Genomic DNA, 17,853 nt, shown 5'->3' with positions numbered 1-17,853 from the left:
AAGCATGGACTCATATTCTTGATTAATGCTGTTATAGCTTTGAGATGACCAATACATCTAGAGAAGAACTTAACTGAAATTGACAATTCTTCATGTTCTCTCTATTTTCAACTTTCAAAAATGATGAAGGTATTTGTAATATTGCTAAAAGTTACCTGATTTTTATTTTTGAAGAATCAGGTGATTGAAATTGTGATTTAACTAATTATATAAGGTAATGTGATTAAAGTCAATCAACCTTGCTTGCAGCTTGCTTACAAGGGAATGTCTCTCACTTACGTATGGATTTTTAATTTTATGGCAGAATTATTTGCTGTTCTATGTTTGCTGCTAATGCATGTAACAGTTTTTCTGGCTTTGTTTTGTTCCTCTGTTTGAATTCCTGTGCATGATATTTTGAGCATTTAAAATTGCATGCATTAATTTTGATTTTACAGAGCTTGTCCGAGTAAAGAAATGAAAGCTGCTGCTAAGGTTGTGAATGATTTGCTTCAAAAGCAACCAAGAAGTAATCTAAAAACACAGCTTAAGTCTGCAACTGGTATTATACAGCAGGAGTGGTTTACCGTAAGTTTGCACCTCAAATATGTCGAAAAATTTTTAGTGCTATCATGAATGTCTAGAGTTTTGCAATTGTTTCAGATTATTTTTCTTCTGTTTTATCACTTACTCGCAACAGTGCAACTTTGTTGTTTTTTTTTCTCAGAATGGCATGTAATTAAAACTTTATTTAATGCTGGCACAAAAGTTCTTTTGTAGTGGAATGAAGATGTCATTAGAATTGACTTAGTATCTTAGCTAGTCGAAAAAGAATGGATCAGCCAATGCAATTCTGCTATCTCTATTGATTTTATAGCTTGTGTGTGTTTTTAATGGTTTTCTTGTCCATTTGCATGCATTTTAAGCATGATCATTAGAATTATCATTTAACTCAATATTTTTACTTATTTTTTTTTACTGCTGTCTTAGTAGAGTGTACGTATCATACCATGATAATCATTGTAGTTAGTCATTGAAACACTCAACATGACTGTAAAAATATAAACAGAAAGGCATTCATGGGGAAAAAAATATTTGAAAATGTTGATGGGTCTGCATCCCATATTTCTCTTTATAGGAGGGTATTAGAATGGAGTACTGGTGGAATATACAATTGTATACAGTGGAACTTGGTTAGTACGTTCCTCCTTAGTACGTTTTCCTCTTTAGTACGGCGATTTCCCTCGGTCCCGGTACCATCCGAACAAAATACAGGTAAAAGAATTTGGTTAGTACGTTTGAAAAAATTGCGCTTTCCTGGTTAGTACGCTCAATTGCTTGCTGTGACGCAACCCGCAATTCGTTCTTAAGTGTCTTCTTAAGGGTCGCAAACGTCTGAATTCATGATTTAATTTATTATTATTAGCCATTAACATTCTTCCATTCATTCCACATCTCTTTCTTCTACCGTAATTTATCCAAATGCATTTCTGAATTCTTGTGACGTGCTGAATAATAAAATGCGGCCATTTTTCGGGAATGTCTGACTATGAAAAACTACAGCCAATAAGAAGCCCCAATTTTCCCCACCCCAAGCTCCTCACCTTCTGTTGCCTTTGGAGCGCTTGGGAGTGCCCACTGCTGCGCACAAAGTTCGTGAGTGGGCAATTGTTGCTATTGCACGAGTTATCATGATGAAGAAATGAGTCTTAACCACGGTTTAAAGACGGCCGTGGTCTTAACGGTATTAGACAATTCCCACATTATCTTAAGCAGTACTGCTCCATAAACTCGACGTCGTGCGTATTTACTTGACTACTGTTGCGGGAGCAGACGATCCTCTGGATCTCCACGCGAAGCTTAGCTTAAAAAAACTTGATCTCGGAACGAAAGCAGACGACATTAGACAAATTTTGAAAGTAAATTTCAACTGTTTAATATAAAATTTTCTTGTAATTACGTCGTAATCTAATAATCTTGCGTGTCATCAGTCGATATATTGATCGATTTACAATCGAAATGGTATCATTCCAGAAGCGAATGTCTACGGCTGTTGCCGTAATTTGAAAGTCAATATAATTTTGCCCAATTTTTATGATGTTTAAAAAACCAGTTGACTTACTCCGGGTTGTTGTTATATTCTCCGAGTACGCTGTGAGAAAGAAAAATGACTTGTCTTCGCTTGTCTGAGCTTCACTCGTCCTCGTTCTGTAAATATATATAGGATAAATCACGGGAGATAGACGCCGTAATCATGAAATCGTCTCCGGGATGTCCATGAAAAATTGCGATTTTTATTCACATGGTATTGTTTTTCATGGTAGCGCTCATTTTCTTGATTTTAAATGTGAAAAGAGTTCAGGAAGGCGATCCTATGAGAACTACCGATAGTAATTGTAATTATGACGACTTTTTCACTGATTGCAATAACCCCGACTGCTATTATTTACTTTACCTCGTTAGTACGTTTTCCTGGTTAGTACGTTCATTTTTCGTGGTCCCTTCAGAAACGTACTAACCAAGTTCCACTGTATTGGTAATGAGGACCATTGGGGAGAGGAACCTCAATTATAACCAGGATGTGTACTCTACCTTCTTGGATTTTGAAAAAAAAAATGTGATACATTTGATTGGGAAAAGTAAATGGGCATCCTTAGGAAAAGAGACATCTGCAGGGAAGGGCAGGTGACTCATTTGTAAAAGGAGGAGCGGAAAAGAGTGGAGGAATTTGAGGTATGGGTCTGGAGAAGAAAGGAGAAAGTGAAGTGGATAGAGAGGAGGAATGATGAAATGCTGGGTGAGGAAAGGAAGCTTAGATGAGATACAGAGAAGACAAAGTTTAGATAGAGCAATTACTGAGGAGAGAGGGGATGTTAAAAGGAGTGTTAGGGGGAAGAATATAAGAAAAATGAGGATGAGGAAGGAAGAAAATAAGATTTATAGATTGAATGAAAGGGGCTGGGCCTTATTGTGAATAGAAGAGGGAAGACCAGTTTGGGAGGGTGACACACCTGGGTAATCTGTAATAAGCTCCATGTTAACCCAACTTCAATGGTAGAGTGCTTCAATAATAATACAGTAGAAGCGCGGTTTAATGAGTGCATGTAATCCCTCCTAAATAACTCTGTAAACACAGCACTCGTTGTCCGTGGTATTTAATGAAGTTTAACAGGTAGATAGTCATTATCAGGCACAATCCAGTTGAGCATGAACATCTTTAAAGAAAGAAACTGGGGATTTTCTATTTAATATAATATTAATTTCCCCAGTTCAGGTGATTTTATTCCCGTTCTTATATTTTTTGACTGCCAAAGAAAACTGTAAAAACGGCGTAACTAGTCAGAATCAATATGTTTGGTATGTGGTGGAATTTTTTGGATAATTTTGAGAGTACATCATGTCGACAATATCAGTTTTGTCTACTTTTCGAACGTTTAACCAGTACAGTGCAATCTTGATAAAACGTGACCCCACGGTGCTCAAATAAACACTTGCTATAGCTAATTGTCGCTTTACTGGAGGTGGAGCAGATATAGCCTATATACCTATTGTGAACACTTATGTGAGAACAGGATTGGTGCAGCGACGGAGAAATTTCTATCCAATAAACGCAAGCATAAATCAAGATGAAAGGCTATGTTTTTTTGCATCACTCCCTACCAAATAACAACTACATTACACTCCCAATTATCCGGGCTAATGATACGGGGAGGCGGCACGAATAATTGGAAAACATGGATATTTCAAAATTTACTTTAATTTCTTGTAATTTTTATAATTTATGTAAATCAAGCAATCTATTATAATTTACCCACATTGTCTATTATTTTAGATTGCTTTCTGGAATAGTCAAGAGCTTTCTCTTCCCGACCACGATCTTTTTCGTAGTGATAACGTGATTGTACTCATATTTCTGCTTCTATATGTAATACCTGGTTTCCGAAAATCACACACCCGTGGCTGTGAGGTCACGGATTCAGGAACGTGGTTTACACAAATGCTTTGAAACCACTGGGCGATGGCACCATGCTAAGTTGCGTCTCACACAAGTTGCCCAGGATGCAACTACTGTGAGACGCGGATCCATAACCACTGAGCCCGATCCAGCACTGCAATGTTTGGAAAAGAGGAGTACGGAATTCCCGTGAAGGTAACGGGTGCTCAATTACGCCATCGTGCAGTAGCAGTTATAGGAAACCAGGACTTATGGCAAATTGTGTATGCAGGCGAGTGCTTTGCTATGAGTCATGCTATCTCTACTTCCACTTCTACAAATCCCTTCCTCTCCAGTTAGGTCTTCACTGGTAATGGCGTGAACATGCCCAAGTGTGATGAAATCTCCAGTTCCCTTAGGCCATATTCAACCGCATGCAAGGCCATGGCAATAATAGCGCATTTGCGTTATAAAATATACAGTTAAAGATTGTAGGTTACATTTTTCTGAATTTACGAATGATTAACCATTGAAGAATCTTGTAATTTAATATCTTCTAATAATCAAGAGATTTTCCTTCCACTGATTGTCATCTACAATGCTAGAGCAGACGTCCAAGTTAACTTGAAACATTCCTTATCAGGAAGTAAATAAAATAATTCCCCTTTAAAATGGGAATGCTTATGTAAATAATTAGCCCGGTGTATTTAAAAAAATGCAAATGTCTTGTTACTTTTGTGTCCGATTTTATTTTTTTTACAAAGATTGTAGAAAACTTCAAAGGACCTTGAACTCGTGCACGGATGATCCGCAACCCCGATTAAACAGCAGCTGGATAATCGGGAGTCTGCTGTATTCAGACAATTTATAAGCGGTGTACTGAATAAAAATCATGCAAAGCATTGGTTTTTCAATCATTATGCCAATGCACAACCGAAGTATCCATTTTTCTATGTACTTAATTAGTGCATTTACGTGATAATTCTATTATTTTGGTATTTTCCACTGAAAATTCAAACAATTACCGATAAAACTGTATCACAATTTTTTAATGCCACAAATGCTTCCATTGGTGTCTGTTTATTGTTCCTGTTCGTTTAGCAGAAGTTACGTGAAATAACGTATTGAGATTGTTTCTGTGGACGAAAATGGTGGAAGGTGGTAGAATGATCCTGCCAAGGAAGACCTTTTCTATCATCCAATGTAATATCTTCATCATCTGCACCAAAAATTCTACTAAGCTTGCATGATGTGATTAAAATTGCCAATGAGTGTAATGCCCGGGACGTCATTGAAATAATACACAGTGTGTATCCGCCTCACTGCTATAAAAACGATTAGAATTAAAATTGGTAATATAAGAAAATAATTAACTTGATATTATTTCACGAAAAATATAACGCAGATATTATGCTGATGTCACTTAAGTAAAACAAAAGCTAGCTGCAAGAAACTGCAACTATTATAACACACATGGATAATATATGCGACAGAGAAATGAAAAGGCTTACACGTCTGATGGACCCTGAGGTCAACAGAACTTATGAGTAGGAATTAATTGGTTTAACATTCTCAATAATGACTGTGAAATATGAAAGAGGAATGCAGATTTTTTTAATTAAATAAACTAAAAGTGTAGCATCAGCTCTTCATATATTCTGCTAGGATCGGAGTCCTTTCTTCCACGACTTCGGGTTTACACCATAGGCATCACCAGCAATTATGAAGGAAGATAATGCTTTCGTGCTTCAAATTAGTATAACCAGCCTTCCGAACTCTCAATGTTCTCGATTCTCATTCTATCACTGAAATACTCAGCTTTAGCCTTAAGCATAGCCCCTTTCTCATTAGTTCCTGCAGATTTAAGTGGGAAAAACCACACAAACAAAGCCCCTTCTTAATCTTCATGATCTGCTTTTGTGTGTCCTTTGGTTTTTTTAAAATTGTGAAGAGTGGATAGGAAGATAAATTAATTACTCCACTCTCGTATTGCTCTATAATTTTCATTTTCTTGCTTAAACGTGTTTTGCATTTTATGGCCATGGTCATGGTGTCTACCTTTATATGCTCTCTATTTGTGCAACTCACGGATGTGTGAGTGCGCTGCCAACCGAGGAAATAAAATCGAGCCTTCGTGAATGTTAATGCCACAGTATTTTCACCAAAATGAACTACTTATTTATCAAACGACAGTTTACTACATGAATTTGAGACCGAGCACTCTATGTTCACTTCATTCTTACAGATCGCCAGCAATAACAGAGATTAGGGACTCTTTAAGTGAAGGTTTTCGTGGCGATGGAAAGTGTTTTTTATATTTACCAAGTTGTTTAGTGTTTTAATAGAAAGGGAGATATCCACATCAAGGAATGTTATGTGTATGGAAGGTGTATGGAAAGTTACGTTAATGGAAGAAGATGTGTTGAGGGAAGAGATGGTCATCTAGGAATCTGCATCATGGGGCTACAGGTGGAGGTTTTTGTCAATGTTTTGAACTCTGAGGATACGATGTAGTGGGTATGAGGAGAGGAAAGACCATTCAAGTAGCCCAAGAAAAATTTGACTTTAGGAAGGACTGAGTTGATTTCCTGAGATTGCACACCTCTTAGATTGGGTGAATTGAGGGCTATCAAAGGAGGTAGGAAGTGAGTATTGAAATGCACAGGGATATACAGACTGTCCCACAGGTTGTGTGTCATTTTTGACTTCTAATTTTAGTCACTTCGCCTTGAGCAATATTCATGAAAATTGGCATACTTATGGGAAAAAGTCCTAGGTTTTGTTGAGTGCAAGCAAAATTTTACAATTTTGACCTTTTGACCTCAGAATGTGGGTCACAACCAAAATTTTGAATTTGTCCTATGGGGTTTCAATGTTAAAAAAATCGAAATCGAAAAATGACACATGACCTGTGGGACAGTCTGTATGTTTTGTGGTGAAAAATTTTTGTCCCATTGTATAGTGTATGATCCAGCTAAATCCACTCTGGACCATGGCCAGCTAGTCCGTTCAGAAAAGAGGAATGATGTTAAAATTAATTGGGCAGGTCTTTTCTTTGCCTGACGTTATCCCCCAAATGTTAACATGAATGTTGTTATGCAATTTTGGAGAAGGTTCATTTCATTTTGGGATGTAAGGACTTGCACTTACATAGTAAACATTTATTCATAATTGAGTGGCAAGTGAGAAAATCCTTCTTACAAACGAATGATGTATCATATTGAGTATGTAGCTACAAAATTTTAGCTTTTCATCAACAAAATTTCAAAAAAGCAAATTCTCTTATTTTTGTTTCCTTGAATTTTGTGGAGTCATGGTTTTACTGAAGTGTAAAATCAAAACTTTGGAAAAAAATTCTGCATAGTTATGCTTTTAACCCAAGGAGGTAGTAAATATCTGGAGGAGCTGTTTCCGTGTTTTTGACATGGTCTAAGTTCTGCCAACTTAGTTTGAAAATTTTTTGATTCAGTCTCCGACTGATATTTTGAGGTAGCTAAGTTTTGTTCTAAAAATGAAATAAATTAAGTGAGAAATGCTATCATAATCATTAGTAGTTCGGCTCTGATTGTCATAGGATTTTTCTCATCATTCGCAATACTTCTATTAAGGTATAAACTCTGTGTCTGTTAGCCACTTTACTGGTGGGGAATATCCTTGAAAATATGCTTTATTACTGTATTTGTTCATTTCTATTGGCTATAATAAAATTCAACACCTGTATAAGTGCAGGTAAATGACTAGTTTACTCTCGTAAAATTTTATTTCCAGCTGAGCTGGTTGTAGAATGTAAAGATGGTGATTGATAATAATTTTTCCCTGGGAAAAGATATTAAAGGCATAACTTTGCAAAGCCTAACAATGAAGTAAGAAAAAAAGGTTTATATTGTGCGTTCCAGGGTTTATTTTAATGTATTAATGAGTTATGACCAAAAATTTCACCAAACAGTAAAACAGTAAGCATTGACCCTTATGGGATTGTCAATGTTTTGGTCAAAGTTTTGTTTTGGCGTGGCTTGTCCTACCCAAGCCCCCTCATTCCAGCCACACTTAAGGCCACGCTCGAAACCAGTGGTGCCCCATCCAGATATTTGCAACCTCCTTGTTTTAACCATATTGCAGTTATGGTAATGTGTTCATAAGTCCCTATACAGGTGGCCTTTGGAGCAATTGTACATGTGAAATTGTCCCATGGGACTGTCATGAAAGATCTTTAATCAATTTGGTCTTTTTTTATTTACTTAGATTTCCAGTACTGCCATGGCTGATCCTTTGGACGTAGAAGATTATCTTGATTACTTTGAGGATGTATCTGTTGCTTTACTCGAGTATGTCGTTAATCTACCTGATAACACTGTGAGTGAATTTATTTTTTTTCTATAAAATTGTCATATGCTTTAAGGACTCTAATTTTAACCCTTGAAATGATACCTTTAAGCAATGGTATGTGATCACCAAATTATCAGCTTAAGGATATTTCAAGTCAGATTGGGCTGAAATTTGCATGTTTTGAGTTGAGTTCAAGTTACGATGGTATATTTTATGTTTTCAACAAAAATTTCAATTATTAGTCCCATCTATTTGCAAATGAACTTTTTAATTATCATCAATGTAACAAATAGAATATGATGCTCATTTCTTTTATTTGATTCAAAAAGGCTTTCTAATTCATTCAAAATAGCATAACTGTGGAGCATATAATTGTTACCCTATTGTTGATGTAGAAATGAGTAATTTAGATTAAATACAACACTTTTAATTACAGCAGGGCAGCCATATTGACCAGAATTCACTAACAGTAATACTAGACTTAAATCACCAACCAGCAGTATTAATAGATGAAGTATCATGTTTTAAAGACAGTTTTTTACATGTTGTTGCGTGGAGTCAGTTTGAATGCATTTTGTTATTGAATCAATACACTCAATTATCAAGTTCAATGATCTTAAAATATTATTTTATCGCTGCAAATAGAAATAAAACCTTCCAGCAGTAATTGTGTAATCGAGTATCACTGACTATTAATGTTAGATCTTCTTCCATTCTGGGGAATTTCTTTCTTTATATTGCTCAGTTGTAGTTGCTCCTGAGAAGAGTGAAGAATCAAAAATACCATCTACTGTGGAACCTCGATCTATCGTTTTTCAGGGGCATGGATGAAAAAAACGATGAATGTAAGAAAATGATCGATGCGGGGATGTTTGGACGGGTTGCCTATGTCCCAGGAAACACTGGATTTTTGCTAATTATGATATTCATTAATGGATTCAAACAAGATTTTACAAAGATCATTAATGGATTCAAACAAGATTTAGAGTTGATTACAGGAATATTACTACTTTATCGAAACACTTAGGTCATATTGTTGATTTGACTTATATCTCTTTCAAATATCCTAAAGGAACACGATTGCTAAAAAATGTTTGCACTCCACTCGGAATTTTCACTGCTATTATGCATTTCTGTCTGATGTAAAAATTCTTATCCATCAAATGCCATTTCAAGTACACGTATTTACGAGAAATGTGCATGTTATGCCTCAAACAACTGCTTTTTCCGATGCAGTGATTGGTTATAAGATGGATCAAGAAGGCCAAAAATAGTTGATTATTTGAAATGTTCCTTTCTAGTAATTAAATTTTTAATATGATTGAGGCAATGTTGTGTTAATCGTCAGTGGCACGCCCACCTGATCCTCAGCTTCATCCCACTTCTTGTTTTCACCAGGGATCTCGCTCTACCCCCACCCCTGCCGTCATGTGCTAGTGGACATACCGAGGCGTTCCGTGATATTCACGTGCTTCTAGCCCGGAATCTTTTCCTCATCGTCAATTATTTTCAGTCCATCTTTTAAAGTTCTCACTTGTTTCATCAGAAGGGCTATGGTCCGAAGACGAATAAAAATAAAACTAATATAAATGAAACCGGACTTTATTGAACCCACACGGAAAACACTCGCTGGTTTTAAGTCAACCCACCCTGGAAAGTGCGGAACCACTCGTAGGAGGTGAAGTTCAGCAATAATGCGTATGGCGTAAGCAGAGCTTACTGCAGAGGGTGAAGCATGACCATATGACTGCGCAATGACATTTTTTATCCTATAGAGAAGGAAACTTATCCACTCATTTCTAACAATAAGTAGCATAGCTCTAGAATAGCAGATGAATTCAGATTGCTAGTAGGGAGAAACAAAATATCCTGAGAAGACATCGCTTCATTAGCAACTCAGACAAGTGAGACTTGTAGCATAACTCGTAAATTGTAACCAGATGCCCTGTTTTCGAAAAAAATGCCTCATCAACTGCCGTGAAACTCACTATCAGCTGCGAGGATATCGATATGCGCCAGAAATCACCATTGTATTATTCCAACTATTTCCTTGCTTTAAATGCTTAAATAATGTTAGAAATATGTTGTGCTTGGTATCATTCTTTTTTTTGAATTACATGCACATTACTAATATTTCAATCTAATAAAAGTATAATGCCAATTGCCGAAATTCATTGTTAGACACCTTTTGGGCTAATAGGTGATTCATGCAGCATTTGACCTCCAGAAACTGGGAACTTTGAAGAAGAAAGGCTGAAAAAATTCAGGGGGCGAGAAGCGGAGAGGCGTGAAACACGTTTCTATTGTTCTCGTGTAACTGGATATTTTCTTTCGAAGCTAAGGTCTTCGTAATTCGATCACAGCATGAGCTGGGACTGTTTTTTTTATTTCGGAGGAGAGGAAAGCTTAAGAGGGGGGAGGCGAGTGCTGAATGGAGGGGGATAGCGGATCTTGGGAAATGTGCTAATGTAACTATCCCACGGCACTCAGCTTCTCCCTATCGTATTTCAATCTCCTGGGGAAGATTCAAACTATGTGTCTGTCATTTTTAGCCATAAATAACATGTTGTAAACACTTCGTCTCATTTTCGTCAAAAAATGGATGCGGGAAAATTATACGACGGGACCGCTATCTTCAAACGATCAATGCAGGAAAACGATACTTCGGGGAACGATAGATGCAGGAAAAAATTACATTGTCTTTATGGAACTTAATTTGGGACCAGGAGCGGCGAATGATGAAAGCGGGAAAATGATTAATGCGGGAATGATAGATCGGGGATCCACTGTATTAGGTTCTACTGTGCATGATAGCCCCATAATTATTTATTTAGGTGGTAAACGGTTTGACCTTCCGATCAAGAATAAAAAATACTGAAAAAATATCACCTTGATGAGAACTATGTTTAATATGCAGCATCAAAATTAATTTTGATCATTTTCTTCACAATGGTGGAATTACTGGTTTTGAAGATTGTTATTTAGTATGTAAATAAAAACTACACAGTGGTGGAGAAGAATTTTTATTCCAGCAACATTGATTAATCACCACTATTGCTATCAATAATCTCAAAACTTCTTAATTACAATTAAAAAATACAAGTGAATAGAATACTCTTCATTTTACTAAAATGTGCAAAACAAAGTGTAAATATAAATTTTATTAATTTCATTAAAATTTTATGAATTTTTGAAAATTAAGGGGCCTTGCCATTTGTCCATTAGTTGGTCCAGCTGATGGACAATTCCCTTGAGGAGCACTGTATTCTCGTTCACTCCATCAGGAAAAGTAAAAAAAAGTCTCATCCAAAGATAATTTCCTTTTAAGGCTTTGCGAACAAAATATATGTTCGGGGAAACCTATAGTGCATCTCATCACCTACTCTTGATTTTACAAATTAAGATATTACATAGTACCCATATTTTGGTCCCTTTAACTGAGTGAAATCAAGGTTTTACTGTATTTGTACATTATCTTGAATGTGTAGTTCAGGTTTATGATCAGTCTTTCCTTTTCAGGGTAATACTGCAATGCATTATGCTGTATCCCATGGAAACTTTGATGTGGTGTCCATACTTTTGGACTCTAAAGTATGTGACATTCGTAGGCCAAATCAAGCTGGATATACATGTGTGATGCTTGTGTCATTAGCAGAAGTTAGGTCTGAAACTGATCGCCAGGTTGTTAGAAGACTTTTCCAAATGGCTGATGTTAACATGAGGGCCAAACAGGTTGGTTTAACATTTTTGGTATGCAAGTTTATGGCCAAGTGCAAAATTGTATTGAGTTATTTTTTTTTAGTTTTTTGCATGTACTAAGTATGAGTTTGTTCTTAAATTTTTTGGTTCTCGGTACCAATCCAGTTCTCCCCATCGGTTCTTGATACTCTGTTCCAAGGATGAACTTTTGGGTTGTCTGAAATAATGGCAAATTTAAATGAACAGTCACAGGAAGTGAATGAAAATAATTTCATTAAAGATGTCAATAAGCAGGAAAGCTCTATAAAAAACTTCAGACTGTCTCCATAATTTTATTTGGCGAGCAAAGTTTAAATAACACATTGTTGAATATGAAACCTTTAAGCCAAGTTTAGCCTTTTTCAGTCCTTTGCAGAATGTTTTTCATTTTAAGATGTTGCCTTTTTGCAAGCTAAAACTATTTAACTGGAATAATTATTCTCCTAAGTCATTCACATGAGTTAAATATGCCTTACGTCAACAATTAAGAGATTAAAAACATGTAAAAGAACCTGATCCCAGTTATTTTCACATGTTTTACGATGCTAGAAAGACATCTTGTCTAAAACAAGGAGACAAGCTCAGATCAGTGTTCCTAAAACAGTACACCCATGCCTCACTTAGCACAAGGTCTGTATAGAAATCGAATTTGCATTATTTGAGGCCATTTTAACAGAGGGAAGATAGGGATACATTCTTGGTAGCATAGGTGTTGGGTATTGAATTTCCTATAAACCATATTCCTATTAATAACCTTAGAAAACCTTATTTATACAAACATATACAGTGGAACTTGGTTAGTACGTTCCTCCTTAGTACGTTTTCCTCCTTAGTACGACGATTTCTCTCGGTCCCGGTACCATCGGAACAAAATACAGGTAAAAGTATTTGGTTAGTACGTTTGAAAAAATTGCGCTTTCCTGGTTAGTACGCTCAACTGTTAGCCGTGACGCAACCCGCAATTCGTTCTCCGGTATCTTCTGGGTCGTAAAGCTCCGAATTCATGATTTAATTTATTATTACTAGCCATTAAAATTCTTGCATTCATTCCACATATCTTTCTTCGACCGTGATTTATCCAAATGCATTTCTCAATTCTTATGACGCGATGAATTATAAAATATGGCCATTTCTGACTATGCAAAACTGCAGCCAATGAGAAGCCCCAATTTTCCCCACCCCGAGCTCCTCACCTTCTGTTGCCTCTGGAGTGCCCACTGCGCACAAATTTCACGAGTGGTCGCACGAGCTATCATGATGAAGAAATGAGTATTATCCAATTCCCACTTTATCTAAAGCAGTACTGCACGACGTCAATGCTACGTAGTACGTGCGTATTTGACTACTGCTGCGGGAGCAGACGATGCTCTGGATCTCCACGCGAAGCTTAGCTTAGAAATACTTGATCTCGGCACGAAAGCAGACGACATTAAACACATTTTAAAAGTAAATTTCGACTGTATAATATAAAATCTTCTTGTAATTACCTCGTAATCTATTAATCTTGCGTGTTAATATTCGATATATCGATCGCTATAACAATCGATATGGCTTTATTCCAGAAGCGCGAATGTGTTCGGCTGTTGCGGTAATTTAAGGTTAATATAATTTTGTCCCATTTTTATGATGTTTAAAAACAACCCGTTGACATACTCAGGGTTGCTGTTATATTCTCCGAGTATGCTGTGACAAAAAAGAAATGACTTAGCTATACTTGTCCTCTTTCTATAAATACATATAGGATAAATCACGGGAGAAAGACGCCGTTTTCATGTAATTTTCTTCGGGAAATCTATGAAACATTGTGATTTTTTATTCACGTGGTATTTTTTTTCAATGTAGCGCCCATTTTCTTTATTTTAAAGGTGAAAAGAGTTCAGGAAGGCGATCCTACGAGAACTACCGATAGTAATTGTAATTATGACGACTTTTCCACAGATTGCAATTACCCCGACTGCTATTTTTTACTTTCCTCGTTAGCACGTTTTCCTGGTTAGTACGTTCATTTTTTGTGGTCCCTTCAGAAACGTACTAAACAGGTTCCACTGTATAGTTCAAAATACCTTTAAATGTAGTAAGCACGCATTCAAAGACATTTTTTCTCATAAAAAAAATCTAACGTACTTTTGAAATTCCATCCTTATGTGTTGGTGGGCTGACATCTAGGAACAAACATGCTAGCTCAGGGATTTGCAATGCATTGCCGGCAGGTGATGAATTCTCAAACCAGTCCTAAAACAATTCTTGTGTCACCCAGGTCCTTTTGTTGCCCATCCAAATGCTACTTCGAATACCATTTTATTGCTCGTGGAGTTTGTGAATGATAAATCATAACTGGCTTTAATTTGAAGCCCCCATGGCATTAGTACTAAGCAGCAATGTGAAACGGTCTTTAAATGCCTTGAAACATGGCCAAAACAATCCCATCAAATCAACATTGAAAATAAGTTGAGAGGGAAAGGAGCCACTCTCAATCACTGCTTGGAGTTCATTAGAAAGTGAACTTTGCATATGTATCAAAATCACCTTCTACCCCTGAACAACCATACTGTATTCCTTTGACACTGAGGGCCTACGATGGTTGGGAGGGAAAGAATTTCCAGTGTGATCTCTTGGACCCTTTTTATGTGTTGATGCTATTCATATGCAACTCTGCCACCACTCCCCTGTGATCACCGATCACCTTGAAGGCTTTAACTTCTTCCGTGGCTTTAATGTGAACCCTTTACCTGGAAGCCTTTACTTCTGTAGGTAGGCTATCTGGACGGTATGACTACTAATTTTTTTGGCCATCACACAGCAGCAATGGATTTCGACGAATATATGAACAAAGAATAAGATTTGAGGCAAGAAATATTATTGATATGTGTAAAATGAGAGTAATGTTGTGTGTACTTAGCACAAGTTCATGTTTTATCAAGAGAATGTTATACATTCATCTATGCCTCTCTTATTGCAATATCGGTTAGCTCGATTTCAATATACACCCATGTCTCGTATAGCGCAAGGGATGCGTTCCTTGGGGTCTTTGCGCTATACGAATTTGCGTTATACGAGAGCGTTTTAACATAGGGAAGATAGGGATGCGTTCCTGGTAGCATAGGTCTTTGGTATTGAATTTCCTCTAAAACATCTATATTCCCATTAATAGCCTTAGAAAACATTATTTCTATAAATATTTATATTTTCTCCTTTTTCTTGACCTTATTTTAATATATAAAATGATGTTTCCTGGAGTTTAGGTCAATAAATTAAAAGTTAGCAGCCAACGTTTCGTTTTATTTTAAAAACATCTTCAGGGCTATGTTAGAAAAAAAAAAAATTATGAAACAATATAAAATGCAGAGAATTAGGCAATATACAATATATATACATAAAAAAGGAGCAATCGTGCCTTTTTTTATATAAACAATATAATTAATAGAAATATATATAAACATATATATATGAACAGAATGGATTATACAAAAAATTTTGACATACCTCTAAACTTTGAATACATTTATTGATATTTGGTTTCTACGGTATTGAAACAACCTAGGTTACCATTAATTTTGATGTCATACATCCATTTCCATTTGAATCCATTAATGATCTTTGTAAAATCTTGTTTGAATCCATTAATGAATATCATAATAGGGTAGTTTCGTTCATCAAAGAAAACCAAAGGCATTGATTGCGATTCGTTACCCACCATTAGTGTATTCATAATACACAAATTGTTTGGTTTTTGAAATACCGGTTTAGACGAATGGCAAGGGTCAAATTTTATCCTCATTTGAAAAAGGCCAGATTGGCGCCCATACGATTCCACTCCGCATGACGTCACAGGGACCTAGTTTCTACACGAGAGGATAGGAGTTATACATCGTCTGAGGTTACCAATGCATGCATGAGGCACAGAGCTCAGGGAAACATGTCTTAATAAACACTTATTGAAACTGGCTAAGGTCGGAAAGTTTTCCTCGTTTGATAAGGTATTAATAAACCTTTTTTAAGCCAAGCGCTACCATCCAGCAAGGTACTCGGCTATCCGCTAGCATCCTGCGACGTATCAGCGCTAAGTCTCGCCTCAAGGTCACCACACCGGGTGGGAGGGGGAACCAGAAATACGACGTACGGAGATATTTCCCGGCATTCATACTTGAGCGTCGCGTTTTCGCGCGCTTGAAAATTTTCACTTTTCATTTAATCGCGAAAAATAGATGTTGTCATTTAAAAATCTAAAAGCGTGAAATACGTACTCCAGGAGTAATAATCTTTCGATTAAAGCAATAAAAAAATGATAGGAAACCACCCTATTAGCAAAAATCCAGTCATACATCAAAATTAATGGTAACCTAGGTTGTTTCAATACCGTAGAAACCAAATATCAATAAATGTATTCAAAGTTTAGAGGTATGTCAAAATTTTTTGTATAATCCATTCTGTTCATATATATATGTTTATATATATTTCTATTAATTATATTGTTTATATAAAAAAAGGCACGATTGCTCCTTTTTTATGTATATATATTGTATATTGCCTAATTCTCTGCATTTTATATTGTTTCATAATTTTTTTTTTTTCTAACATAGCCCTGAAGATGTTTTTAAAATAAAACGAAACGTTGGCTGCTAACTTTTAATTTATTGACCTAAACTCCAGGAAACATCATTTTATATAAATATTTATAGTTTAAAACATCTTTAAAGATAGTATTCACGCATTCAAAGACTTTTATCCACGTTAAAAAAAATTCTTACGTGCTTTCGAAATTCCATCCTGTCGTGCGGGTGGGCTAACATCTGCTATCTCAGGGGATCGTAATGCGTTGCCGGCAGTTGACGATTTTTAAAACTAGTCTAAAAACAACTGTTGTGTCACCCAGGCCCTTTTGTAGCTCATCGAAATGACAGGAAAATGCTACTTTAAATGCCGTTTCATAGCTAGCGGAGTTTATGAATGATAAATCATTTTAATTTGAAGTCCTCCGAGTCATTAGCAGCTACGTGAAACAGTCTTTAAATGCCTTGAAACCTGACCCAGGTTTTCCTTCCCTGAAAATGAATGAACGAGAATGCATTCTTTTCCAAAAGAATATCGTCTCGTCAACACTAGATCTAGTTGAGGGGGAAAGGAGCCACTTTCAATAACAGCTTGGAGTTCATCAGAAAACGTTGTGGTGGCTGCGCTATCAACACTTGCAGATTCACCTGATATCGCCGAACTGAAAATACCTGCTTGCCGTTTAAATTCTGGAACCAACCGCTTTCACTAAATGTCTCGGAGCGATTACCACTCTCGTCTTTTTGTACTGATTCACCATGAACTTTCCGTATGTGTAGACCGCTTGGTTGAAGTTGGTGCGGCTGAGGTCACTGATATTTTACCTTCGTCTTTATTCAAAAAAGGCATCGTGAGTTTAAACTTCCTCGCAATATTGCTTTGACGCTCTCCATTTTCAAAGCAATTGACCTCTCTCAAGTCCTCTTCTAGGTTTATGGTTTTTCTTGATAAATTCTTGATTTTTCTACACGCATTCCTATTTTTTGCCGTATTCTCTTGGTTTTTACTCTGTATGGTTCTATCTAAATCACCTTCTTCTGCTGAACTGTATTCCTGAGACGCAGAAGGCCTATGACTGCGGGGATGGAACGAAGCCATTGTGTTTGAGACTCTATAGCGGACCCTTTTATGTGTTGATGCTATTCATGCGCAACTCGGCCACCGCTCCATTTCTCCCCCGTGAATACCGATGACCTTGAAGGCTTTAGCGTAGACCCTCTACCTGGAAGTCAATCGCCCGGTAACCTACGACGGCAAAAATACGTCTCAAACCGTATTGCTGAAAAAAAAACTCATTTCCACTAGCCCCACGCTTAATTAACGAT

General features: G+C 36.6%; 1 protein-coding gene across 2 annotated transcripts in view; it reads left to right on the top strand.

Annotated features, from left to right (window-relative positions):
- Positions 1 to 17,853, top strand: part of LOC124170643 — a 48,158-nt gene that overhangs the window by 25,426 nt on the left and 4,879 nt on the right. For both annotated transcript variants that reach the window (XM_046549505.1, XM_046549503.1), the window contains exons 10-12: positions 438 to 567; positions 8,156 to 8,266; positions 11,759 to 11,971. In XM_046549505.1, coding sequence (XP_046405461.1) covers positions 438 to 567; positions 8,156 to 8,266; positions 11,759 to 11,971 — 454 coding nt within the window. The remainder of the gene's footprint in view (positions 1 to 437; positions 568 to 8,155; positions 8,267 to 11,758; positions 11,972 to 17,853) is intronic.

The sequence above is a fragment of the Ischnura elegans genome, chromosome X (genome assembly GCF_921293095.1).
Source record: "Ischnura elegans chromosome X, ioIscEleg1.1, whole genome shotgun sequence".
Taxonomy (NCBI): domain Eukaryota; kingdom Metazoa; phylum Arthropoda; class Insecta; order Odonata; family Coenagrionidae; genus Ischnura; species Ischnura elegans.
Note: the sequence above shows the minus strand (reverse complement) of the source record. Positions and strands in the feature narration are given on the sequence as shown.